Source organism: Meleagris gallopavo, chromosome 6 (assembly GCF_905368555.1).
Source record: "Meleagris gallopavo chromosome 6, MGAL_WU_HG_1.1, whole genome shotgun sequence".
Taxonomy (NCBI): domain Eukaryota; kingdom Metazoa; phylum Chordata; class Aves; order Galliformes; family Phasianidae; genus Meleagris; species Meleagris gallopavo.
In genome coordinates, this window is record NC_139409.1 from 42,080,293 (window position 1) to 42,106,146 (window position 25,854).

Genomic DNA, 25,854 nt, shown 5'->3' on the forward strand with positions numbered 1-25,854 from the left:
TTTTTGAAATGATAAGGGCACTAACAGAGAATGGGGAACAAGCAGGTGAGATATTGAAACAGGCTGGCGTTGCAGCACCTCAGCTTGTAAAGCAGCACATCAAGGAGGCAGGAGGGAAGTGGAGGCAGCAGCTAGCATGCTGCAACCCACAGGGAGCCTGGAAATAACGTGGTTCTAGAGGTGCGGTACCAGGTCTAGAAATGAGTGTGCAGGTGTTAGCAAGTAAGGTGGAGCACACCTTACTCAACAGCAAGAAAGGCATTGAGATTAAAGATTGCCCTTTGGGCTTGATGCTGTTCCTTCTATAAGTCTGAGAAAATGGATCTGAAGGGATTCTTTCCCCTCAAAATGCAAGTGCTCAGGTTGAAATCTTTTTTGCATGTTATTTTTAGAGACCCTGTGCTGGGTTCTACACAGTTGATGGCACTATCTTATTTTTCCTGACTACCCATCCCACCCACAGGCTCAGAGGCTTCTTCATAAATCCCATGTCACACAACAATGATGCTCATGTCCCTTTACTGCTGGAGAACCCAAGTGTCTTTCCAAAAGGTTGTATTACAGAGGGAAGTGTGTTTATATTGTTTAATTGCAGGGACATCTGAGCTAGGACCAGGACCAGCAGCTGTGTGACCATAGCTCTCAGCTGCTGAATAGGCTGGGCATAGCAGAACGATCTTTTGACTGCACAGGTTTTCCTTTGCACTGCTTTCTGCAGTTCTCTTATACTTTAGTTGTTTTTAAAGTGTGATATTTCTGAGCACCTGCACACTGCCAAATGCTCTTGGGCTTGAAGAAGGTCAGGCTTTCCTGTCCAAGTGTGAAGGGGACCGCACTACAGCAGAAAATATGAAACAGGAAAGTGGAGGATTGTGAAACCTTACATAAAATCAAGAGGTAGAAAGTTCAAAGAGGTACTTACACATTTTAGAAACAGTGAGGTAACACTACCAAACATCAAAACTGATACTTGGCAATTCAGCTGGCAATCTGCCGTCACCTGCAGGTGTGACAGCTCCATCCTTGGAAAAATAGTAAGTGCTTTTGTTGTGCAGCATCTGATTAGGTGAGCTGTTCCAGGGGCAGCAGTAATTACTTTATTCCATCTTTCCAAAATAATGGTTAGCTTTCAATTAATTTAATGGAACAAGATTGGGATACATATTCACATTGCCACACGGCTAGAGGAAATCCAAGCAACATCAAATCTGAACATACCTTGGTGCTTTTGCAGTGGTGTTTGCTGCTGCTGACATCTCAGCATGTGAAAACTGGTTGATTTCAGCAATTTGGCTCTGTGTAGATTGCAAAATTCCTTTACCAGTTTTACTTAGCGACATAACCCTTGAAAATGAGGAAATGCTGCATCTACTACCTGCCTTATTCCAAGAGAATATTATGCCTGCAAAAGAGGGCAGATTTTTCTGTTGACAAATTTCTACCTAAAACAAATGTGTAACAGCGGAAATGGCAGTATACCAGCCCCTGCATGGTACTGTGCTAGTGTAGAACTACACCTTGGTTTTGATCTGACGGTGCTGTTACCCAGAACTGTTTCAGAGGATAGAATGCAAAACTTCTGAACATTTCTTGGCATCTGCCCATGTAAAAGTAGCATAAAACCCAGTGGAACTGTGATGTCAAAAATGAATTTTCTTTTTCAGAGAAGAGATACATCTTGGTGTAGGTGACGTGATGCTATGTGTCTTTCCATTCTGTTATACCAAAGTAGCTCCTTATTTTATTCCTTTTTGCAGCCACGTTAGACAGAGAATGAGCCTTCTGAAGGGAAAAGTATCCTAAGGACCTGTGGTTGTGTTCTGTGAGTGATCAACAGTACCGAGCTGCACTTGAGGAGAGGATGGGGCTTTGGATCTCCCCTTTTGGTTTATTAAATACTGGTGCTTCATACAAAGCAGAGGAAGAGGAGGAAGTCAAGGACAAGGATGAAGAGCAGGAGAAAGCTCTGCAGTAAGTCCAGCAAAACGTATTGTTAGTCTTCTTTGTTTAAGGCTTCGCATCTCACTTAGGCTAAATTCTGCTGTTACCCTTCTCTCCACCTGATTTCAGTGTGAGCTAGCAAAAAAGAAAAGTAATAACACCAAAGAGTTTGTCCCTTGTCTTGCAGCCTAGAGAGAGCCGTAGCCTACTGCAGAAAGCATTCCTGTATTAGTGATGCAAGTGTCTTTGGCACATTTTAAGTTCACGCTCACTGAATTTCATGATGGTGATGGAAAGAAGTGTGCAGCTCTAGGGCACAGCTGGTGTGTACCACTTTGAAAGACATAGCAGTTCAAAAGTAGGCATTTGAGCAACTACAGTGCTTTTGACTCTCTTGTCTTTACGTGATTTGAAATTCAGCAAGGCAAATGAACATCTATGGAAAAATAACGATTTATTATCCTTACCTGTTACTGTTTATCAATTCTTGTGAATAACAAGATTGCAGATAGGATTTAATCCCACAGTATAAAATCAGAGGGTCTTTGAATACCATTGCTAACTAAAAGCAGTCTTTGTGTTGGCCTCAAACCTGCTGTGTATGAAATGATCATTTCCTTGAAGTCTAGAGGCCTTGGAAATGCAGGACAAAACCAAGGGGACTTTGTATCCATGAAAGCAGCTCCATTGGGCTGTAAATTGTATGGAGCATGGAGGGAACCACACCCCTGATTTGATCAGCACTGCGGGTGTCCTTCCCTGCAGCCAGGAGAGCTGGCTCCAACAGTCAGCATTTGTGCCATCTGAGATGCATGAAGCAGCTCATTGGGAAGTGGTCACTGTGTGAGAACTGGCCAGAAACAAATTTCCTTCTCCCCTTTTTCTCAGAATACCAGAGGAATGTATAAAAAAAACCAAAAACCCTATTCTTCCTTCCATTTTTATCTAAAGTATCAGTTGGTGAGGTAGTAAATGGCACAGAACACTTCAAACAGAAATACTGCAAAATTCTGACCACAGGGGAAAGGAATCTGGCCTGATGCTGGCCTAGGTATCTTTTTAAACATCAAAATGTGTGTGCAGTACAAAAACCACAGCAATATGTAAGCAGAGAGCTTTGTTTATACATACCTTGAAGTTTTCTGGGAAGTAAAAATACGATAATGAAGAGGCAGTGCATTTCTTACCCACTGAGGAATAAAATCATCAAACGTTAATTGTACTGTCGGTCATAATTGAAAGGAATGTTTTGTACACTAAGTAATTAATGGCAAGAACCCTCTGACACTGAAGTTATAAAGGTTTTTTAAATTCTTAGGAAATACAAAACAACAATTATGTTTTCAAGAGGAAAGCTACAACAGAGTAAACTGATTATATTTTTATTGATCTAGAAAATACAGTCTTTGAAGATATTCAGGGTGTGTTTTTCTCACAGTTTAGAAAACTTGAACTTGTTTAACTTTAAAATCCTTGTTCACAGTATTATTACTTCAATCTAAATGATATTTTTTCCACAGTGAACTTTTACTGGGATTTTGAAAGCAAATTTTGCTCAGCGGGGAACTGGAGATGAACTGACCTTGCTGAAAACTTCCAGGGCACCTCTGAATTCCATCAGATGTATTTTGCAGGATACTACCTCAAAAATCAGTAACAGCATCCTTTCTTGGTCTTATCTAAACTTATGAGTCATTAGAAAACCTTTCAGTGGCCGAGGCATAAAAAGATGCAATTAAAATATTTATTCAAATAAAACATTTATAAAAAGGCAAAAAATAACATATGAGAAAAAGTGATAGAGCCTATCTGCTATGTGCCGTTCTGTGACATTTACACTGAACTGCAAACCCTGGGGGCAAGGGGTTGGAGGCCCTATGTCTCCAGAGGTGACACATGGCCAGACTGCTTTGATGGGGTTGTATTCAAGAGTATACCACTGTGCATGGGTGGTATAGGGGCACATGGCGGTGTTGTTTTGCTGTCTTCAAAGATGTGGCCACCAAAAGCTGCTGTGGGTGGCAGCATACCAAAGTAACATGGCAGAGCCCCAAGCAGAAGGCCTCTTTATCTGAGAGATGAGGCAGAGGGAGGACCATCTCTGGTCCCTCTTTGCAACATGAAGCCATTCTGTACTTGTTGCCCACCTCCCAGAGGAGTGTATCACCCCTGTCCCAGGGAAGCACAGACTTGTGTAGGAAACAGCTTCCACAAGGCAGAGTATAGTTGGGGCAAGGCAGAAATAGTTGCACTGGGGGAGAAAACAAGCTGGAGAAGAAGCAATCTGTTTGCTGAAATATACTGCAAGAGCTCTAAAACCTAATGAAAAATTACCCCGTGGCCAATGTGTAGGGTTGCTCTTTTACACCGGTGCTCTTTGAAAACTCATGCTGCTGGTCACCATGTAGCATTTCACAGCACATACTGAAAGGACATACTGGGTCATCCCATGAGGACACTGAGCACACAAGGCAGCCTGTGGGGCTCAAGGCAGCCGTTTGCTCTAAGGACTGCAAACAGGTGGGCTCAGAGCACCCCAGCGCTGTCAGAGCAGCCAGAGATCTGGCTGGGCACCAAAGATGACTGAGTGACCCCAGAGCTTCTGGTGGAGCTCCAGAGAACATGGGCACAAGGTTGAAGCAGCCCTTTTAGGTGGGCCTTGAACGTCACCCCAGCAAAGGCATAGATCACAGGGTTGAGGCAGCAGTGGATGAAGGAAATGGTTTCCGTGAGCTGCAGGGCCAAGGCAATCTGGCTGCTGGCCTGGCAGTCGTCAATGATGAGCAGGCTCTGCAGGGAGTCCAAGAAGAGCACAATGTTGAAGGGGGTCCAGAAGAGGAAGAAAACAATGACAATGATGAAAATCATCTTGATTGCCTTGATCTTGTTCTGATTTTTGCATTTTCGCAGGTTTCTTAGGATCTGGGCATAGCAGTGGATAAGGATGCTAAGGGGAATCAAGAGACCCAAGATATTGACCGAAAACTGAATTGTAACCTTCCAGACATTGTTGCCAGGTGGATAAATGGGGACACACTGCACAGACTGCTCAATTTCCAGCTGCTGGTTGAACACGATGTTGGGTACAGAAGCCAAGCCAGCCACCAACCACAGGACTAAGCTGATCATTGTGCCACAAGAGGCCGTCCGTATCTTCATGGCATAGACAGCGTGGACAATTGCTATGTACCTGTCAATGCTCATCAGAGTTATAAAGAAAATACTACTGTAAAAACCCGTGTAATAAATGCCAGCCATTATCTTGCACATTGCATTGCCAAAAACCCACTGATCCGAAGCGTAGTATGCTTGGAAAGGGAGAGGCACAATGAAGAGGAGATCGGAGGCTGCAAGGTTCAGCAGGCAGATATCAGTCATTGTCATCAGCCTCTTTCTGGTCAGGAGGATCCAGAGGACCAATGAGTTTCCCAGAAGGCAGAAGACAAACACAAGGCAGTAAAGGATTGGGAGGAGGAGAGATTTAAACCTGGGAAAACCGTTTCCTTCATTGCAAGGAGCAGTGTTTTCATCATATCCATAGTCATACTCTGTTGTGCTTAGGAAGTTATCTGTGGGATTCATCTTGGATTTCTGTGAAGGAAAGAACAAGAGGTAAAGGGTCCGGGCATGGGTCTCCTTGTAGGCTTCTTCCTCTGTGCCATATTAAGCCTGTGAGTCAGCCTCTGGGCAGAGAGGGACTGCAAAATGTGCTCCTAATCTAAAGGTTTGGATTTCCTTGTACCCCCTCGGGTGAGGAAACATTTTGTCCATAGCATGAAGAACCTTACAAAAGTCAGCCAACAGAAGGAGACATCAGCCAGCAACACGTGCATGTTCCTAACTGAGCAGCTCCAGGCCAGGTAACAGCACGTAGGCTAGTTTGCCATGAATAAGTTCAAGATCACTTGTAAGAAACAGGCAACAACGTGCAGTGCTGAGCCCAGGGTTGCTGCAGCCAGGCTGCCATCAGGGAGGGCTGGCTGTGCCTGCTGGTAGAGCACAGAGGTTTGTTGCTCCATCTTTTTTTGCCAAGCCTCTGTTTTCAAGTTTAGAGAACACCAGCAGAATTTGGGGGGGAGGGAGGGAGCTTCCTCACTTTGTCATTTCTGAAGAATTGCAGTGAATACCACTTTTAAGTAGTTTGAGGTTCTTTCCAAAAGTGAGTCAGCACTTTGAGCCACTCTTTTTTGTTTTTTTTTTAGATGCCACTTCACGACCACCATAAAAAGGGATATGGTTGGCAGAGTGAAGTGTTCACATTTTAAGAAGTAAGGTTCTTTCGAAAGACAATGTTTTGGATGAGTTTGCCTTGTTCCTTCTAGATATTTACATGTTTGTTGTGCCCTTCACATATGTTGTGGTGTCATGCCGGTTGATCCTACCTCTAAAGAACTTGAAACAGACTGATGGAAAGAAGCATCAGGTGTAATAATCATTATTATAACGCAGCAGTAATAATGCAAACAACAGCAATTAATTCATTAGATGCAGTGAAGGTGGTGCAGGGAAGTGGGCGCACACACACGTGTGGCACAGTGGGGCTGCAGTCAGAATCTCACTGTACCCCAGACCTGCCCCAGCTGCTTTGGGGCACCAGGCCTCTATCAGCCAAAGTCAATCAGTACGTGCAGCATGGAGAAATTTCTTACAAATACATCTCTCAACCCTGCACAGTTCGTTGGTCAGGAATCACCGAGCAATGAGAGAAAGCAGGGCTGCAATCTGCCTTGGCAGTATTATTCTTTCCCGTATTCAGCTTTCAGGTAGGGAAACCTGTATTATTAATTTCAGGTTGGTTTTCACACATATATTTTGTGAAATTGAGTCATTAGATAATGGCTGCTTATGGCATTTTGAGAAAATATTTACTGCTAATGTTATTTATCTCGTGTGCAACCCTGACATGCTGTGTCTGTGAACAGTCCACAGCAATGGTTCACGTTTCTTAGCTACCTGTCAGGGACACAATGAGAGTAGACCATAGGTTCAGCAACTCAAACTCAGAAATTATCAAAATGTAATGAAATACTGAGTTAAGGGTCTATATGTATGCAGTCATATAAAGATACATAGATAAGATACTTCTGATGTGCAGATAGACAGACAGATATATGGATAGATAGATAGGATACACCTGACTTAGGCAACATCCACGAGTGATTCTACTGGGCTGAACAGAGCCTGGAGGTGCTCCACTTCAGGCTTAACACTATCTTCCCATGGCCAATACCTTTGTATGTTCCCAGTCAAGGAACAACACTTCCCCTTTCTCCCCTCTCCCTATTAGTTGGCCAAAGAAATCAAGCCCCAAAAGCAGCTTTATGGAGGGCATCAAGAGAGGCACAACCAATGCAGGCCCCTTCCCCCGGTTATCAAAGCTCATCCCATTACTTTCAAGAGCAGCAGTTTAAAAGTGGATGGGCTCTACCTTGGGCAGCAAGAGGCTTCAGGATCTCAGGCGGCACTGCTCCCTTCTTCTGTCCTCGTCCTCTCTCAGACTCACGAGTTCTCAGAAAGTTTATTCTGATGGGGAGGGATGAGATTTGGTGATAGTGGGTGCTGGATGGGCAGCTGCCAGTTACAGAGAAGGTTTTGAGACAAAGTGAAGGGCTTGAAGCTGTGGTAAACAGGAAAAGGTGAGAGGGCTCAAAAAGATATGCTGCAAAACAAAAATCAAATACGACTCTTTGTGAAGGCAGTAAAGGTGTCACAGTAAAAGGTGCTCCCATTAGCAGAACTTTTCCGATCTCCCCTTCCTCGCAGCCACCCCTAATTTAAACAAAAAATTGCCAAGTGGAGACGTCTGCACATGATCATGTCTCCGTTATGTGATCGCTGGATGCACCAAGTGCTGGACACTCACAAATTTGCATAGATCCATTAAACTCGATAATTCTGCAGCTTCTTACAGAAACAGAAAAGTGATTTCCAAGAAGCATATTTTAGTTTTTCTTTTCTTTCTGCTAATACCAACCTGCATACTGCAGACTGATTAAGTCCCTTCCTATCAGTAGTGTACAACCTCTGAGCAAAACGAGAACTCACAGTTACCTCTGCATCTTTGCAATCATCTTTTAAGCATCCTGTGTTCAACTGGGGACGTTTTAGAGTGTTTGCTCCCCTGGGATTTCTTGAAGTGTATTTTGGTTCATTTGGGACACATGGTCAGAGACAAAATGGTGGAACAAGGGCAGGCTTGACAATTTTTATTTTACACAATCACTTGAAATCATTTTATGCTTTATGAAAAACTGTAAATTATGGTAGTGCTCTGTAAGGCAGCCGAATGATACTCTTTTCATCCATTAATCTCAGCAATTTTACTCACTTACAGAGAACTCAAAAATTTGCCCGGAGCCCAAAAGAAGTATGTGGCAGATCCAGAACGTGACTGTCATTTTATAACCCATTCTTCAGCAGCGGCCAGCAGCTTCAGCCCCACATAGCCTTCCAGAGCGTAGGCTGTTGTATAAACATGCAATGAAAGGCAGCCACAAAGAGTAGAATTAAATTCTGCAGACAGATGAAGTAAAAGTGAGAAAATGGGCTGGGAGATAAAAGAAGCAGCCTAACAGAGGACCTGGTGCAGTCAAGAGTGTGGTCACAAGGACCAGAGTTGCCCCATGAGGTGTTAACAGCGCTGCCGACTACGCAACATCACCCATTTGCCAGGTACTATCACCTAAGAGCCACAGCTCCTATTCTTTATTTTATCCATTTATATTATTTTTTTATTTATTTATTTTGTAGAATTAATTTCTGGAATGTTGTTGGAGTAGAGCTTGATTTTACTTTCTTCTCTCTCTTACATTTTAATTTAGTGATTAATAATATGTCAATAGTATGTCCCATTGTTACAGACACACCGTACAACATAATGTAGTTCTGTTCTACATGCTCAGAAAAAAATGTGTCATAATGTGGGACAACAGAGAAATGTCAGAAGAGATGCTGTTTGTACAGTATAGAGGGGAAAGAGGTCCGGGACCTTGAAGGCAAGGAAAAGAGCTTCATTGAATATGGAAAAAGAGAAACTGCAAGAAAGGAGCCTGGCAACTGCAGTAGCAGAAAGACAGCTTTGGGCAAGCCAGAAAGACTGCACTGGCAAGAACAGTGATGATCTGGTAATGGGGAGAGGGTATGTGGGGGCTCTTTTGAGAGCCACTGGAAAGCTTGGAAGAGGGTATCTGGAGGGAGACGGGAAAGATGTGTTTCCAATACAACCCATATCCTCCCAGATACTTTTTTTTAGCATTTGAGTGGTGTTGGCCAGGCTGGCAAACAGCATTTTCCTACTCAACTGATGAACAGCCCTTTTAAGTTCATCTGAGGAGGATAGGAAAGCAGAAAGTGCAGTAAATGAGCAGAAGCAGTAAGATAAGTAAGATGTCAGGTAGGATATTTGGAAAAAATTGTTCTAGGAAAGAGCAGTGAGGCAGTGGCACAGGCTGCCCAGGGAGGTGGTGCAGTCATCATCCCTGGAGGTGCTCAAGAACCGTGTGGATGTGGCACTGAGGAATGTGGTCAGTGGGCATAGTGGGGGTGGGTTGACAGATTGGACTAGGTGATCTTAGAGGTCTTTTCCTGCCTTAATGATTATATGATTCTGTGAAACAAATGCAGAAGTTCAAGGTCAGATGCATTTCAAAGTGCTGAATGAAGCCAGGTGGAAAGCAGAGAGCAGGAAGCTGTGTGGCAGAGATCAGGGGAGTATGCCTCCTTGCAGGAAGTATGAGTGGGCCAGGGTGCTACCAATGAGCCTGGTAGGAACCACAGGGCAGAGCTGATTCTCATCTGGTTGTTAAAAACCTGCCTGAACCCCCTCTGAGAGCTCTTCTCCAGATACCCCAGCGGCTGCCTTTCAGCATCTCTCTCGCTCTGATTGCTACTACCATTGTTTGTACCTCCTCTCTTGTGGGCTTTCCTGTGAGACAGAAATATGCTACAGCAATGACAGATGTGAGCCCATGGAGACAACTGGCTGATACAGCCCATGGCCAGTCTGATGTGGGGCCCACATGCCATGCTCCATGGACCCAGAACTGCAGAGCAAGAGCCGTGTGGCATCACTGCTTTGGTGACACCACCAGTGTGCTGGCTCCTCAGCCACCGGCCAGGCTAGAATTGCAGGGAAAATGTCACCATATGAGGACTGTCCTGGCTCATCTCCTCATGGTTGGGTAGCAGGGGTCAAGTTTTCATGTGGGCTTGGGGAACCTCATATCTTGAGGCTCTGTGCCACACTTCCCCTTTAGTTGCCGCCTGCTGCCGTTGTTACCACAACACCACTTGTGTTTATTTAACACATCCACCACAAAGTTACGGTTTCTGCTGTTTTATCTTCTGTTACAATGGCACCTTCAGTGGGGAAAAAAATGTGCAGCACTGTGTCTACCCAAGGACTTCTCAGCCCAAAGGTGGCCATGACATGACAGTAACATGGAGCTCCAAACCACCCAAACATCACAGGCAGAGGCCATGGCCAAAGTGAATCTTGCCACAAGTCAAATAGCATTGTCAAGTTCTCAGCTCTTGCAGAGCACATTTGTTCAGCCCTAGACAGCTGTCCCAAGGGATTTTCTTCACCTGTGCCACAATGGCAGCTCCTCAGCATTGGGATGGTGGCCATTAGTGGCTGCAAAACTGCTACACCTACTCTTGTGGAAGCTTCAGTTCCAACAGAGTACACCAGTAGCAAGAATGAGCCTTGGCCTGAGGATCGAGGGCACTGAGCCCACCAGCAGCTCAGGCCTTTGGTGGGGCTGATGGGAAGCCTTACCCCGTGCACACAGATGTTAGTGCCACAGCTGTTAGGGAAAAGTGGGAATGGAAACAAAGCTCAGACAGAATGTCTCAATTTAGAGGGGACCCACAAGGATGACCGAGTCCAACTCTCGGCTCCACACAGGAACACCTAAAATTCTATGTCTGAGAGCACTGTCCAAACACTCTCTGAACTCCGGCCCTTGGGGCTGTGCTCACTGCCCTGGGTAGCCTGTTCCATGCCCACCGCCCTCTGAAGAGGAACTTTTTCCTAAAACCCAACCTGACCCTCCCCTGTCACAGCTTCATGCTGTACATGACACCAAGTAAAACTGAGACCTTTCCCTTTTTGTCAGCAAAGTAGTACGTTTAGGCTGACTGAATTGCTCTGAAATTGCCAAGCCGGTGGGGGGATTTCTGCCTCCAAATTGGAGAAAAATTTATTCTGACCAATTCTGGCCAAAGCATTGTCACTTTTCATTTTTTGAATGTGTCATTTTCAAATATAGCATTTTCTTTATATAAATAACTTCTTCTAAGCCTCCTTCCTCAAAAACACACAGGCACCTAAAATTCCAAAAAACTTCCAGTAGAACTGACACCTGTTGGTTCTGCTGATAGCAATTTTTTTTTTTTTTTTTTCAGATTGGTCAGGAAAATATTGACTTGTATTGCTGTATAACAGGGTGTATTGATGCAGACACATAGAAGCCTATATTTGGCATTGTTCTGCCCATGTCCTGCAACAGATGCTGGGTGCAGGCTAAGAAGCTGGGAGCCAGGGAATCCTCTGAAAACTGATGCTGACTTTGTTTGGGAGGAACAGCTGGTGGTGTTCTGTGAGGTCTGGGTCACCTCCCTCTTCTCCACACTCTGCTTTCCACTGTCAGCTCTAAAGCCACACAGATTATGGCTTTGACAGCTGCAGACTTGCACAACCGCTGCATTTCACCAGAGCAGAAATCAGCGTGTTGCAAAATGTCCAGGACAGTAACTCATTCATAACGATGTGAGCAGGGAATGGGGTTTTCTCAATCATGTTTTGTGATAGAGTCACTGCGTGGCAGAAAGAAGCAAACTAATACATCTCTTGTGTACGGGGTCCTTGAGAACAAGGACCCTTCTGTGCTCATCTCTTGGATGATGCTACTTTCACATCCTGTTTCTTTACCACTTAAGTTTTTAAATTCTTGCTGTCTTAGACTTTTCAAATGCCAGCACCTGGGCACCTCTGCTTTGCCTCGGGGCTGAGTACAATGCAAGCAAGGATCAGTTAGAAGGTGACAGAAGACAGGGATGGATGGGATACTGAGAGGACCCTTAGCTCAGTTCCTTCCACATGGATGCTCAGCCTGCTCCTACAGCCCCTGCTTTTCCCCAGTGCCTTACAATTCACCCCAGTGCTTCTGCAGCCTCACTCCTAGCAAAGCTGACTTAATACTCATTCCAGAACTCCCCTGGTGTGATTTAAGTCAATTATTTGTCCCATCAGTGGAAGATCAGGTGCTACTTACTTCCAATTTCTTTTCTTTTCTTTTTTTTTTTACCTTTTAGGTCATGCTTTCTAAAATGTTAATTGTAGCCAGTCTTATTTAGCAGCTGTCCAGTTGTCCTTAATCTTTTTCCAATACAGTGCTCAAAACTTGATGCAGAGCCCCAGCTGAGGTCTGATCCCTGCAAAGCAGGACAAATGAGTCCCCTCCCTGGAATAGCTGTTGACTTCTGCAGTCACGTAGCATCACTGATTCATGCTTCCCTCTTTTTTCTCCAGAACTGCTGCCTTCCTCATTTCATACCCTTGGCTGAACGTGCCCCAGTGCAGGACTGTAACTCCTGGCCTTTTTAATTTATCAAGCTTACTTCGAGCAGTCATCCTGTCCCTCTTTGCCTTTGAAGCCACGCCTAAGGTGGTGGAAAGCAGAAATAAAATGATGAAAACCTGCACTGGTTCTTCATCCAGAGCATTAATGTGAATGCTGACACCTGCAGGGAAAGAGAGTACTCCAGTCAGTACTAGATCCGGTTCTGTTAAGCACCTTAATTAATGATCTGGTTAATGGGGCAGAGTGCACTCTCAGCACATTTGCTGATGACATGAAACCGGGCTGAGTGGCTGATACACCAGGAGGTTGTACTGCCATCCAGAGGACCTGGACAGGCTGGAGAGTGGGCTGATAGGAGCCTCATGAAGTTCAACAAGAAGTGCCAAGCCATGCAGCTGAGGAGGAAGAACCCCAGGCACCAGGACAAATTGAAGCACAGGAGGTTCTCTCTGAACCTCAGGAAGCACTTTGATGTGTGGGTGACGGAGCCCTGGTACAGGTTGCCCAGAGATGTGGTAGAAGTACCCATCTCAAGGAGATGCATGTATGCCGTGGTTCCATCTCTCCCATCTCCCCTTGCTCTCTCCAGGGACAAGAAGAGAGGTTTTCTTTATGCTGCTGCCCACAGAGAGGTGTGAGGAGGGTTTGGCAATGCTGCAGATAAATCTGTCTCTGAGCTCCTGGTAAACAGGAAGTTGCTGAGCAGCTTCGTGCTCTTTCTCGGTTTTTTAGGTTCTTTTGGTCTGCCTTTTGTAGCTGTTCTTTTTTGCTTATTTCATCTCAGGAAACACATTTTCTGCCACCTCTTTCAGGAAATGTGCAAGATAGAAAAAGTGCTGTAAACCTCATGATTAGCTCAGCCTGCTCGGAGGCTGGCAGTGAGTCAGAGCACCAGGCACCAAGGACAGTTGCACTGGCAGAAGCCCACAGTCAAGCTAATGGTGGTAGTAAGGCTAAAGGGATTTGACTGCAGACTCTTGAACATAGTTATTCTATGATCAGACTTTGCACCAGTATCAACAATGGCTTTCAAAGCCTTTTAGTCAAGAGCATCAGGGCACAGCTGCTGTCCACAGCTGCAGCACCAGGCTCTTTGGAATTTATTTTCAATCCCAAAGGTCCAGAAGTGATCTGCTGAGTTGCCCAAGCCAGGCTCCCTGCCACCCACTGCAATCAAGAGCAGCCCCTGCAAGCTACTGCTGCAAAGCTTGCTGGGGAGAGAGACAGCCACCACAGATAGGTGGCCTGCAGGGATCAGTGCTCACCACCTTCAGATCTACCCCAATCTTGCTGCTTCAGGCCCTCCACTAACCTTGAAAGGGAGGACGGTTATGCAGATGCATTTTTAGGAAGAAGGAAGATGAGACACAGCTGGACTGAGGTGACTTTCCTGCCAAGAGGCTGACTTTGCACTGGTGGGATGGAGTTCACATTATGCATCTACCCTTCATACGATCTCTTAGCCTTCACACCAGGGAGGACAATTTAGGCTGGGGAGGTAAAGCAGAGACCCCATCTCTACCACCTACACTCGCCTCCTCTCTGGTGGGTTGGGGATAGATGTGCACAGCTCAGTAAAAATAAGAAATGCAGCCCAAAACATTCTGAAAAATGCCTGGTCCAATGAGAAGCTGGGTGGAGAGAGGAGACTTTGCAGTATTTTCCAGTACAGATGCTTGGGGTAGGCATTCTCAATGCCAACCTGCAGTTTCACGCTTTCTTAGTTTATTTGAAGAGCAAGAGGGATTTTTCTGGGTTCCAAATGAGTGGGATAAAACAGATGGATTTTTGCCAGTGCATAGGTAAAATCTGTATTTCCTTTTGTGACATCCAGATTTTTTTTTATTTTTTTTTTATTTTTTGCTGTCTTTCTCTTTTCTGATACACTGCAATAGTTCCAAGAAGCACCAAGATTTTGTACCTTCCCTTTTTCAGGTTTATAGGTATAGGATTAAAAGTCAAACATTTAGTTCACTGCAGTCACTAGGTATGGATGTGTATTTCTGACCAAGGCCAAACACAAGACCACCATTCACATACAGGATTCATGGTGATCTCTCTGCATTTTTTGAGGAGAGCAAACAACACCCACGTAATCTGGAAATCAAAGCTGAGCCACAAGGCTTTACGCAATCTTTGAAGAAAAAGGAAGTTCTTGGATTTGTCTCAAGTAATATTGAATATTCTGTCATGAAAAAGATTGCCTTGGATGCCTGTTTCATTTAGAAGTTGGTCTGCTTGTTTCATGATTATTCTATCGAATATTCACAAAGCAAATGATATCAAACTCAAAAAGCCTTCCCAGCATGACCCTTCCACTTGAGCTCTAAGGCCCAGAGCACAGGTGATGGCAGCCAGTGCTGGGAGACCCTCACAACTCACTTTGCCAACAGCAGTTGTCAGAAGCTGGAACAAAGAGGGTTTGTCCTTCTGGTTACATAGGACTGTTATCAGAATGATGGGTCAAAAGGAAAAATTTCTCCAAAAGAGCAGTGAGGCAGTGGCACAGGCTGCCCAGGGAGGTGGTGCAGTCACCGACCCTGGAGGTGTTGAAGAAGCCTGTGGATGTGGCACTGAGGGACGTGGTCAGTGGGCGTGGTGGGGGTGGGATGGCGTTTGACTACGTGATCTTAGACAGCTTTTCCAACTTTAACGATTCTATGATTCTATGAAAGACAGATCAGAAGAACCCCCTCTATTCTTGCTATGTCTCGCTTTAATTTTCTAAGTCTTCAGTTTTGGAAAATTTAAAATGGAAAATTAAAACAGAAATTTTCCACTGCAATGCAGTAAAATAGATCTACAATTCAAGAGAACAAAATGAAATTAAGAAAAAAAAGATGCACAAGGGTTTGGGGTTTTCTTTGCCTTTTGAAATGTGAATTGGTATTCTGATAAGACATCAGACAGCAGCTGACCACAGGTACCACAAGAGGTTAACATTTGATGTACTTCTCAGTAATGCATGCTGTTCAAGTACGGGTGTGCTTCTAATATGTTTTCTTATATCTTGTCAGTGCCAAGCTTTGTATAAAGCACATCTTCCTCCTCTCTCATTGCACAAAAGGACGAGGTGACTGTACAGAGAAATAACACAGCTGTCTTGAGCCTCTGTAGAACCTCTGATAGAAAAAGGATTATTACACCTCTCGCCTTGTTACAAACTCAGCCCTGCCTGCCTCTGGGAATTACACGCCTTACATCCAAAGAAGCTTTTAGTAAAGATTTGGGTTTTGTTACATCTTAGGTCAAGGGACCAAAACTACAGTCTGGTGGTGGCCAGCATCATGCAAGGGATCCTCAGGTGTTATAGGACCTGCCAAGAGCAGCTTTCTCCAGTCTCCCACCTGATTTCTGATCCCAACGATGCTTAGTGGTCCTCCAAGAAACTATTAAGGAAGAAAATTTGTGTAGGCTTTTGGGCATGCATGAAACAAACAAGAAATCTCAGAAGCAAACTCAGGAGTCTGGAAATGACACCGAGAAGTTGATCTGGCATAACCTAGCCTCAATTACAGTGAGCATAACTCCGGTTTCAGCACAGCTGTGCTGTTCCACATCATGTACAAGAAGCGCAGCAGAAACGTCTGCCTGTTCTGGCTGAGAATAGGAGCAGCAGGGAGATAATTTTCATGCAGAGAGAGAAAATCACGCTTTCATGAACGTCAGCCAGGGATATGAGGTCTCCTGAAACAGAGGCCACCTGTTTCACTTGAAGCATTTTTGGAGATCTAGCTAGGTGTGTAAGGGTGACCCTTTGGCCACTTCTGAAGTGTGAACATACAGTGCCTGAGCCAAATACATCCTCTGTTCCCTTTCTAGCACATCTGATTTCAAATCCTCCCTTGTCTTGGGTGCAGATGCTGGGGACCAGCTTACAGCAGGTGGAAGCCCCAGGTTGCTGGCAGAGGCACTGGCTTGCTGCCACCAGAACAGAGGTGCAACAATGTGATGATAGAGAATGCTGGAGTGAGCAATGCAAGCAAGTGCAGGTGCAGCAGCAGGAGCAGCTATTTGGCCTCAAGGAGTCCAAAATACAAAAGGATAGTGGAAAAAGGGAAATGACAGAGCAAGTGAGAGGGTTTGGGAAAGTTGGCCCTGACAGTGGGTTGGCAAAATGCCTTCAGATGCTACCTACCTCTCCGTCAGTTCAGCTTCAGCCTCCTCCTTCTCCTCCCGGGCTGGTGCTGTGAGAGCTGTGTGGAGGCAGCGGGCGGCTGCAGGCAGGAGCAGTGTTCAGCACAGGCAACAGCTGCTGGCTGCAGGCTGCCGGGACATGTGGGCAGGAGCGGAGGCTGGCATGGAGACAACGCTTTGGGCACAGAGGCTGCCGCCCTTCTAAGAACTCAGTTACACTTACAGTCCCATTTTCTGGACTATGTGTTGCTCTGTATGAAAGCTGTGATCTCCTTGATGGCTGTGGCTGCCAGATTTCTTCTTTGCCTCAGATTGTGAGATGCAATCCTGGCCCAATAGCCAGAGCTCCCTTCAGCAGCAGGAGAAGTCATGGGCTCATCCAGGCCTCACACCTCAATCCTCCTCTCCCTGGAAGCCAGCACCAATATCCTGATGGCCAAAATGTCCAGGGGCAGGGGCTGCCTTGAGATGTCATGGGATGGCAGAGGCCACCACAGGACATCAGAGGCCACCATGGGAGATCAGAGACAGACATGAAGGACATCCAGGGGGCATCCAGACACCACAGAAGGGCAGCAGGAGGAGGGATGCATACATTAAGCTGTCCAGACCCAGTCGCTGCCATGAGTCCAACACACTCAGATACAGATGTCTCTAAAGCAAATACATGTCCACAGTACACCTAGAAACAGGTGTCTCGGTGTTTGTGTGTTGAGCATTGCTTGCATACATGTCCCAACAGCTGTGGGCACACAGACGGAAAGGTGTGAGTGAGCTCTGCATTGAAAGAATTCACTTCCCCTGAGGATATGTTTGAAATAAAACACTTTCTTTGAGGATAACTTTTGGACTAAGCATGTGGCTGCACTGCTGCTGAAATATTATTTCCTTCATGGCTGCAACCAGTTTTGGGTGTTCAATCTGATCCTGCCAATGTCCATCCTCCCTCTGCTCTTTTGAGCCATGTTGCCTGAGGAAAGTGAGCCTGGCATGATTTGAAATGCAACCAAAAGGAAAACCAGAGCTCCTTCTGCCTCTGCAGCAAATCTGTGCAAACCAGCGAAACCTGCACTTTGAGAGAGTTTCCAAGATAGCTTCAGGAGGACTTCATGGTTGCAGGAAGCATTCACCTCCCATATTTGCACCTGAGCTGTCTGACAGCACTACATGGGCTTTATGGGCAAGGGACCATCTATCTTACTGCAGATCCTGCCCAGACTGCGTACACATGGCCATCTCTGGCAGGGCTGGGGAAGGAATTTCCCTCCAAGCAGCAATTGTGGTTGGAGAGCACAGCCAATGCCCTCACCAGCCCACAGTGAAACACAGCCAAGCTGTGCCTCTGCCACCTGCAGCAGAGAGGCCTGGTACCACCAGAGGTAGGCAGAGAGCTGAGGTGAGCAATGAAGTCAGGTAATGAAAGTGAGGATTGGCGTACTGTGAGGGAGAGGCCAAGCGGTGCCATGCACATGCAGGACAGGTTGAATGGGCAGTGCAGCATCCACAAAGAAACAGCAGGGATAGAAGTAAATGTCCTGCATGGCCTTCAGCCTTGGCCACACTTGAGCTCATCTTGCTTCCAATGCCTCTCACAGCTGTGTAGACCTGAGGAACAAATCTCTGCTGCCAGTATCACCAGATGGACAGATGATCTGCCACTAACAAACACTTACCTCATCCTGCTGCAAACTTAGAGCAGGACCTGGCCACCAAGCATCCGGTTCCCCTTTATGCAAAGCCTATTTGAATATATGCCTTGGTTTCCACTTTTGGCACACAGCTGCATGCCTGTCTGGCTCTGCAGAGCAGGTGGCTGAGTGCCCACACACCTAGTGCTCTGTCACCAGCAATCATCAGCTCCTCATCCCATAGCCTGGAATTGCTATTGTATGTCTCTCAGAAAAAAAGAAATCCTCCAAAGTATGTACGCTTCTTTCCTTTGCCCCATAGTTTTTCAATATTGTGAGGATCAGGCTTACCCAGGATTCCGACCTGCAAAGGAGACAGGATCCTGGACAAAACCCCAGCTGGGCCATGGCAACCAGGATGTAATCTATGCTGCGTGACCAACAGCTGGGAGCAAGTCAAGCTCCACCATTTACCCCAGACCTTGATCTTTGTCTGCTGGCCTCACAGCTCAGGCTTAGCCACCTATTCTGTGGGGTTATTTTTGTGGTACCTTAAAGACACAGTACTTTCCCAAACATATGCTAAAAAATGAGCTGAAGTGTCTTCGGAAGAGATGAATTCAGGAGCTTTACCTTCTGGAGGCAGTTTCATCTCACACCCCCATCTAGCATCCAGTCTCAATGAACTTGGGGGACTCCAGCTCTGACCCCATTTCCAACAGCCCAAATGGATGGAGGAAGAAGAGATGGGATAACTACAGCAGTTCTATGCTGTAGTACTGCTCTTGTTTTGGGAAGCTCTCCTGAGACACAGCAGAACTGGCTCTCTGAGGCAGCACAGAGCAGCTGGACATGGAGCCAGTATGTGGCCTGAGGTCCTGACGTCAGAACCTGCACTGTTGAAACATCTTGAACATTCACCATCACACATCACAACCAATTGGTGTCACGGGACTATTGGTGTAGCTGTCCAGTGCGCAACAGGGAGCTGAGGTTACAAAATATCTTGTGTGAAGGAGAGGGCCAGGACTGGGAGGGAAGGAAGTGGGAAGAGAAACAGGCATGAAGGCCACATTGTCCTCACCCACCCCACTGTCTGCTTTTCTTTTTGTGTAAGTAAAATTAAGAATTTATGTATTTCGGATTGTCACAATGGCTCCAGTTCCACAGCAGGACCACAGCTCTCTCCTACTGCGATGGACTCACTCTCTACCTCAGCTATGTTGAGATTGAGAAATCACTGGGAGAGGTTCCCACAGAAAAAGTTTTCAGTGTTTTCTCTGCCCTTGATAGAAAATATGCCTCAACCTTTGGCAAAAACATTTTCTCCAAAGCATTCCTTTGCCATCTGAGGCAGACAGATACAAACAAAATCAACTGCAAGCAAGAATCATGGAATCATGGAATCGTAGAATCACCAAGGTTGGAAAATACTTAGGAGATCATCCAGTCCAACCATCCACCTATCTCTAATAGTACTCACTAAGCCATGGCCCTCAACACAATGTCTAAACGTTCCTTGAACACCGTCAGGGTCAGTGTCTCCACCTCCTCCCTCGGCAGCCCATTCCTCTGCCTGACCACTCTTTCAGAGAAGTAGTATTTCCTAACGTCCAACCTAAATCTCCCCTGGTGCAACTTGAGGCTATTCCCTCTCGTCTTATCACTAGTTACATGAGAGAAGAGGCCCACCCCTCAGCTCACTACAACCATCCAACTCCCTCAGTTGCTCCTCATAAGGTTTGTGCTCCAGACCCTTCACAGCTTCATTGCCCTTCTCTAGACATGCCCCAGGGCCTTGATTTCTTTCTTGCAGTGAGAGGCTCAAAACTGAACACAGTACTTGAGATGCGGCCTCACCAGTGCTGAGCACAGAGGTAAAAGAAGAAAACCACTTCCCATTGTTATTAGTCATCTTACATTCACCAGGTACAAGAACTCTCAGCCTTCTGCCACAGAGCCCTTCAGGAAAAACTTAGGAGTTAAATCTAATGGGTGCTGTGAATGCAGGCAGAATTTCCACTTTCCTACTTTTGTCTGTATTTAAATTTCTGAATGTTCCTGCATATCATAAAGATGCAGATGCAAGCCAGGCTGCAAACCGTGTTGCATTTTGCTGTCATCATTAAAAAGAAATTGCTTTTTCAGCATAAAAGAGCAAAACTATTTCCTGTGTTGCCCATATAGGTAGCACTGGTAGATGTTTTTATCATCTCTTTTTGCCAGCTTCTGCGTGCTTTCATTGCCTATCTCACATGGACAATTAGGAACAACCCTTATTAGTGCTTATGAGTGATGTGGCTGTAGCCAGCTGGAAGCCAAGACAGTGCAACATATCGCAGCATCACTGAGAAAGGGAACTTTGAAACCTAAATATCTTGTCATCACATTGAGTGTGAAAGTAACTTGAGGAAGAAAAAGAATGTGCTGTCTTCTTATCAAAAATTCACGAAGAGCATAATATTTATCCAATCAGACATGGCCAGACTGCACTCCCATTTGAAACTCCAGTAAGATGCCATTGAGCCCTGACTTCACCCACCCTCAAAGAGAAGGTCTTCAGTTTGCAGGGTCTGCAGGGTTGCCCAGCCAGCCCTGTCCAGGGCCTCCTTCCCCTCTCCTGGGACATACTCACACTCACATGACCATTTCTGGGAGCTCACACACTGCTCGCACACTCATCCCATGTCCCTGCGGGTCCAGGGCAAGTGGAGGAGATGGCAGTGTCCCACTCACCTCCCACCTTGGGAGGTGAGTTATGGAAAGTCAGCACATGAGGTTTCAGCTTCTAAATGCAACACTTGCCTCTTTGTGTTTTGCCATAGAATCATAGAATCATTAAGGTTGGAAAGACCATTAAGATCATTTAGTCCAACCATCAACCCATGCCTGTGATTGCTCTAGATCATGTTCCTCAGGGCAACTTCTACTCTTCCCTTGGACACCTCCAGGGATGGTGACTCCACCACCACCTATGATGGTTTTACTTTAAAATGATGCTTGCACCTTGAAAAATGAAACAAACACCAGGCAGGTTCTGCCATCCACAATGAGGTATTTTGGTCCCCAGTAGATGGATTTTCTTCTCTTTTCACTAACAGCAAACCCCATGAATTTTCATTTCAAGTGTACCTGAAAATTCCCTATTGCTGCTGAGGTTTCCATCTGACTTCACGACCAAACCATAGATCACCCACACAGATGCTGTCAGTGCACAGAGCCTTGCAGGAGAAATACAGCTGTGTGGAGACCAGCTGGGCATTCCGATCAGATCTGAGCTCCCAGCCGCTCTGCTTACCTATATCAGGGGCAGATGCAGGCATGGATGTAGATGCTGTATACACTTGCTGAAGAGCAGACGCTCAGCTAAGCCTTCCTTGGAGGAACTGCGGCTGCACAGACCCCTGCCAGGCACCGCTGCCCATGCAGGACAGTGGTTCAGCCTGTCCCAGCGTGCCACCTGCTGCCAGCCCGCCCCACTGCACAGCCCGGGCAGGCAGTGTGTCGGGCACTCCTCTCATATCAGCTGGTCTTATTCGATAATGACACTAATGTCTGGGTTTAGGAGCCTTTCATTTTTTACAAGTCAGTTCAAGAAATCCATAAAATTTCGAAGGATTCTGAAAAACTTCCCTGAGCACGCACATGCCTCACATCCTTGAGCTGGATGGAGAAGGGCAGTGCTGTTGTGCTGGGCACGGACAGCACAAGCTGTCACCCATCAGGACAGGCATCACAGCAAGCAGCCCAAAAGCCTTCCTGGATCTTGGGGATCTCCTACACTGAGCATGTGGGCTAGGGACGTTCATCATAGCTGAGGCCCAGGGAGGCAGCTCTAGTAAAGTCAGTAAAATGCTGCCAATTTACTTCAGCTGAAAATCCCCTATTAAATGTGTTTTAATGGAGAACTGCCCCAAGGTTCCTCCAAAAGCTGTAGTTAGATACTGTCACAATGTGTCTGCACTAGTTGATTCCCTGTATGCTCCATTTTGCATCCTGTCTAGCATCCTCCACAGGCTGGGAAGATCTTCACCAGCCACACTGCATCAGCAGCAACAGGTACCACCTTTTGCCATTGGTGGGAAAAGAAAGAGCATGAACAGGGAGCTGAGCCGTTTGGTATCTCAATGATAGAAGAGAGCTTGATAGAAGTGAAGGGCTTTCTGAATCTTATCTGCAAGCAGACAAGCTCTTCAAGAATCTTGCTTTTTTTTTTCTTTTTTCTTTTTCTTTTTTTCAGTCTGTGTCATCTGCTGTTTAAAACCTCCTTCTGCAAACCTCATTTTGCTCATATCAACCACATAACACTACTGCAGCAGTGGCTTGCGATGGGGTTTGGCAGAAGTCCGGCTTCTCAGTGCTGTGGGAAATTCTGTAGTAGAAAAGAATCTCACTTTGTTTCAGAAGAATAAACAGTAGTTATTGACAAAATGAAAAGAACTATAGAAAATAGAAATTGCTCTGAAATAATGTGGGCTGAGCTGGGCGTCCACACCGAGAGCTGTGGTGTCCACTTCTAGGAAGCCACAGAAAATCAGCACCCAGAACTCAGCCGTGCAGAGTTCTGAGGCTCAGTGAGAGCAGAATTAGCATGAGCGCCAGAATGGAGCTCAGTATTGGTTTAGATGCTTTGGTTGCTTCATTTCACACAGCTGTGGTGGTGTGATGGCATCTGGCTGCATCTTCTGAGAAAGAGAGGCCACCAGAGAGCCCCAGGCCAGGCAGCACAGTATCAATGGAGAAGACAAAGACTCCTCTGCCACATGAGTTGAGTGGAGGAGAGACCCTGCAGAACTGGAGCTGCTCCCAGGTTCCCACTGTGCAACCCAGGAGCCAGAAAATGGCTTCAGGAAACAGCTTGCCAGCCCTTGTTGCACAAATCTTGAGTGCCCTGCCTGTAATTATCGCAAGACCTCACCAAAAGACAGATGGCTGAAGATGTTATGAAATGTCTCAGAACTGGAATACTGAGATTTCGTCTCGGTCCATCTATGCTTCACACACAGAGTCCCTGTGTGCTGTGGAATGTGCCTTGCATCCGGTTTTTGGCTAAAGAACAATTTTGGAGGGCTCACTGCTGCTGGCCACCTGCCTGCTCATACTTGGGTGCATGGATTGCCAGATGCAAACAAAACAAAGTGCAGTGGCTGCGTTAGAATGAACCATTTTGAACAACAACGAATCTTCCATACAAGGAGACAAGCAAAATGCTGGAGAAAAAGGCCTGGGGGCAGAGCAGCAAGTCGTGCCTAGCTGGATCTTTACGTGCACATTGCTGGGCTCAGTCTGAACATCTCAAGATATTTCTGGCCAAATCTGTGAAAGGAACAGCTGTGCTCACAGGGAAAGCCAAGGGAAGGGCTTCTGCTCTGAAAAGCCTTCTGAAAGCATGGGCTGAGACTCTCGGGGTGGGTTTCATACAGCCACACAGAGCTGGTGTAGCTGAGTTGAGCTGGACCACAACCATTGTATCCCCATCCTTTCTTAACATCTGGGGAGAAATGTCTGAGGAGAGGGGTTCCTGTATTAAAACAAAGCTTTTACAAGCACTGTTTTCAGGCTGTGCCTCCAGCCTGCCTCAGGCCTGTGAGCAGACATGCCATGTGAAGAGGAAGTGCTGGATTTTGGGGAAGTGGTGGCTAGAACAGCATGGGAGTGTTTTTGGTTGTGGTTGTGTTCTTGTGGTGCAAGTTTTAATTGCCTCATTGTTAACATAAACAATTCTCAGAATGTAACTCCGGATCTTTCTAATCAAATACGATTTATTTTGCTTTAGGCTCATCACTGCATCCAAGAGAGAACTGGGAAACCAAGGTGCTTCTCTGAAAATGTTCTCACACAAGGAAATACCTTGTCGATGTCTTTCATCTGTTAAAACTTCATTTTAACTCTAAAAAGTCAAGTTTTGCTTTCCCAAAGCCCGGTGATGCCTCAGACTTCATCCCATCCATTTGAAAGCCCACCAAGTTTCAGCATGACAAACCTTCAGGCTATCCCACTCACCCATTGTACCTTGTTTTAACAGCTACCATGCCCTGACCAACCTGCACTTCTCTCTTCACCCTAATTCCGGGTGTAACTGGGGAACATCAGCTGTTGGTGCTCGCCGGAGAGAGATAGCCATTGAGTGCAGCAAGGCCACTGTGTACCATCTTCTGCAAGATGCAAAGAAATTAGAGGTCAGTGGTGGGCAGAGTGGTTTCTCTTTTTGTTTGTTATTGTTTCACGTGGTTTCATAACTGCCTTCTTCACTGGCTGCAGTGGGGAGCAGTGATTTTGTGGGATTGGCAGCTCAGGAACTGTATATACAGGTCAGGTCTTGGATCTTCACAACAGCTGCAGTGTGCTCATTCCAAAGAGCACTGAGCAACATGGGCTCAGAAAAGAGGATCCATTTTCCCTCTGTTTCAGAGTTGTTCCTACCAGAACCTGCCCAGTAGCAGCACTGGGCCTCCCAAGGCAGCCAAGGCCTGTTCACAGCAGGAACATATGGTGCTGCTCTCCCCACCCAAGATGTTGTATACAATTTCTTTAGGCGTCTTTATGTAGAAAAAAATATACATTAGAGTTTAAAGATGAAACACACTGGTAGCAACAGAACACTACAGAAAAATACAACCATGTTCTGCAAGTTGTCCCGAACCATACAAATGAATTTTATGTGGAGGCATTAGTTTTGCTAGGCTTTAGAGGGCAGACATGCATTTATTTCTCCCGAAGGTAAAATGCACTCTTCTGCGTTGCTCATCATCTTTATTTTGTGACTGAGACAATTCATAAGAAATTAGAGTGAACTTCTTCATGCACATTTTACTTAATGGGATTCTTAGATAGCTTTAAGATTGCTAATTAAATACATGGCATAGTCCCTGTGAGTTCTTTAAGAGCAGCCAATCTTACATAATAGGGAGTATACAGTATAGAGAGAGACACTGTATGGTGCTCAGGGACATGATTTAGCAGTGGGCTATTAGGGTAGTATGGTTAGGGTGTGGTTGGACTTGATGATCCTGAAGGTCTTTTCCAACCTGAACAATCCTATGACTCTGTGATGATTCTATGTGTGCATGTGTGACAACGTTTAACTGGCTACAGAAACTTGCAGATCTGTTCTGCTTTATTCATGAAAATAAGAAGATGATCTGCTCTGTCTGATCTGCCAAGAAAACCAGCTAATAATAACTGGAGTGATGCTCTTTTCACAGCTGAGTAGCAGAGCAGTTATACTTGGAGCAGATGGAAAAGTGGTACACCAGTCACTGGTTGCAAGAAGTCCTCTAGTATTTTCTGCGATTTTAACATTGCTGCTAAGAGAAATCAGAATTATGTGTCAAACATAGGAATCAATCTTATCATTTACAAAAAATCAGCCTAGCAAGGGGACCGGATTCCTCCTTCACCTTACACCCATAGGTGTAATAATGCTGGTAAAAGACTGCTGCAGGCAACAGCAGTCTGCATGCTAACCATCTTCAATACCATGCAGCCTCTTTGGCCAAGACTGCTTCTGCCCAAGCACTCAGCTTACAAATGTCCTTACAAATGTCCATGAAATCTGCTGA

At 45.8% G+C, this 25,854-nt stretch overlaps 1 protein-coding gene and 1 long non-coding RNA gene across 8 annotated transcripts; one reads left to right on the forward strand and one right to left on the reverse strand.

The window, feature by feature from the left end:
* Positions 1-1,585: 1,585 nt before the first annotated feature.
* On the forward strand, positions 1,586-24,549 carry LOC146544153 (uncharacterized). 3 transcript variants are annotated; one of them, XR_014883994.1, is made up of 5 exons: positions 1,586-1,971; positions 4,852-5,553; positions 6,144-6,209; positions 8,276-8,613; positions 24,318-24,549. It is a non-coding gene; the product is annotated as an uncharacterized LOC146544153 (long non-coding RNA). The 3 variants fall into 3 exon arrangements; XR_014883992.1 differs by lacking the exon at positions 24,318-24,549 and adding an exon at positions 12,476-12,604; XR_014883993.1 differs by lacking the exons at positions 6,144-6,209; positions 24,318-24,549 and adding an exon at positions 12,476-12,638 and having other exon boundaries at positions 1,587-1,971.
* LOC104911548 (C-C chemokine receptor type 8-like) lies at positions 3,000-16,990 on the reverse strand. 5 transcript variants are annotated; one of them, XM_085226489.1, is made up of 4 exons: positions 16,666-16,990; positions 12,644-12,687; positions 7,370-7,558; positions 3,000-5,532 (listed from the first exon to the last, which is right to left on the reverse strand). In XM_085226489.1, the coding sequence occupies exon 4, from the start codon at positions 5,521-5,523 to the stop codon at positions 4,468-4,470; it is 1,056 nt and encodes a 351-aa protein (XP_085082615.1). In that variant the 5' UTR covers positions 5,524-5,532; positions 7,370-7,558; positions 12,644-12,687; positions 16,666-16,990; the 3' UTR covers positions 3,000-4,467. The 5 variants fall into 5 exon arrangements, with proteins under 5 accessions (XP_085082615.1, XP_085082613.1, XP_085082614.1 ...); XM_085226487.1 differs by having other exon boundaries at positions 12,565-12,687; XM_085226488.1 differs by lacking the exon at positions 12,644-12,687.
* Positions 24,550-25,854: the final 1,305 nt, after the last annotated feature.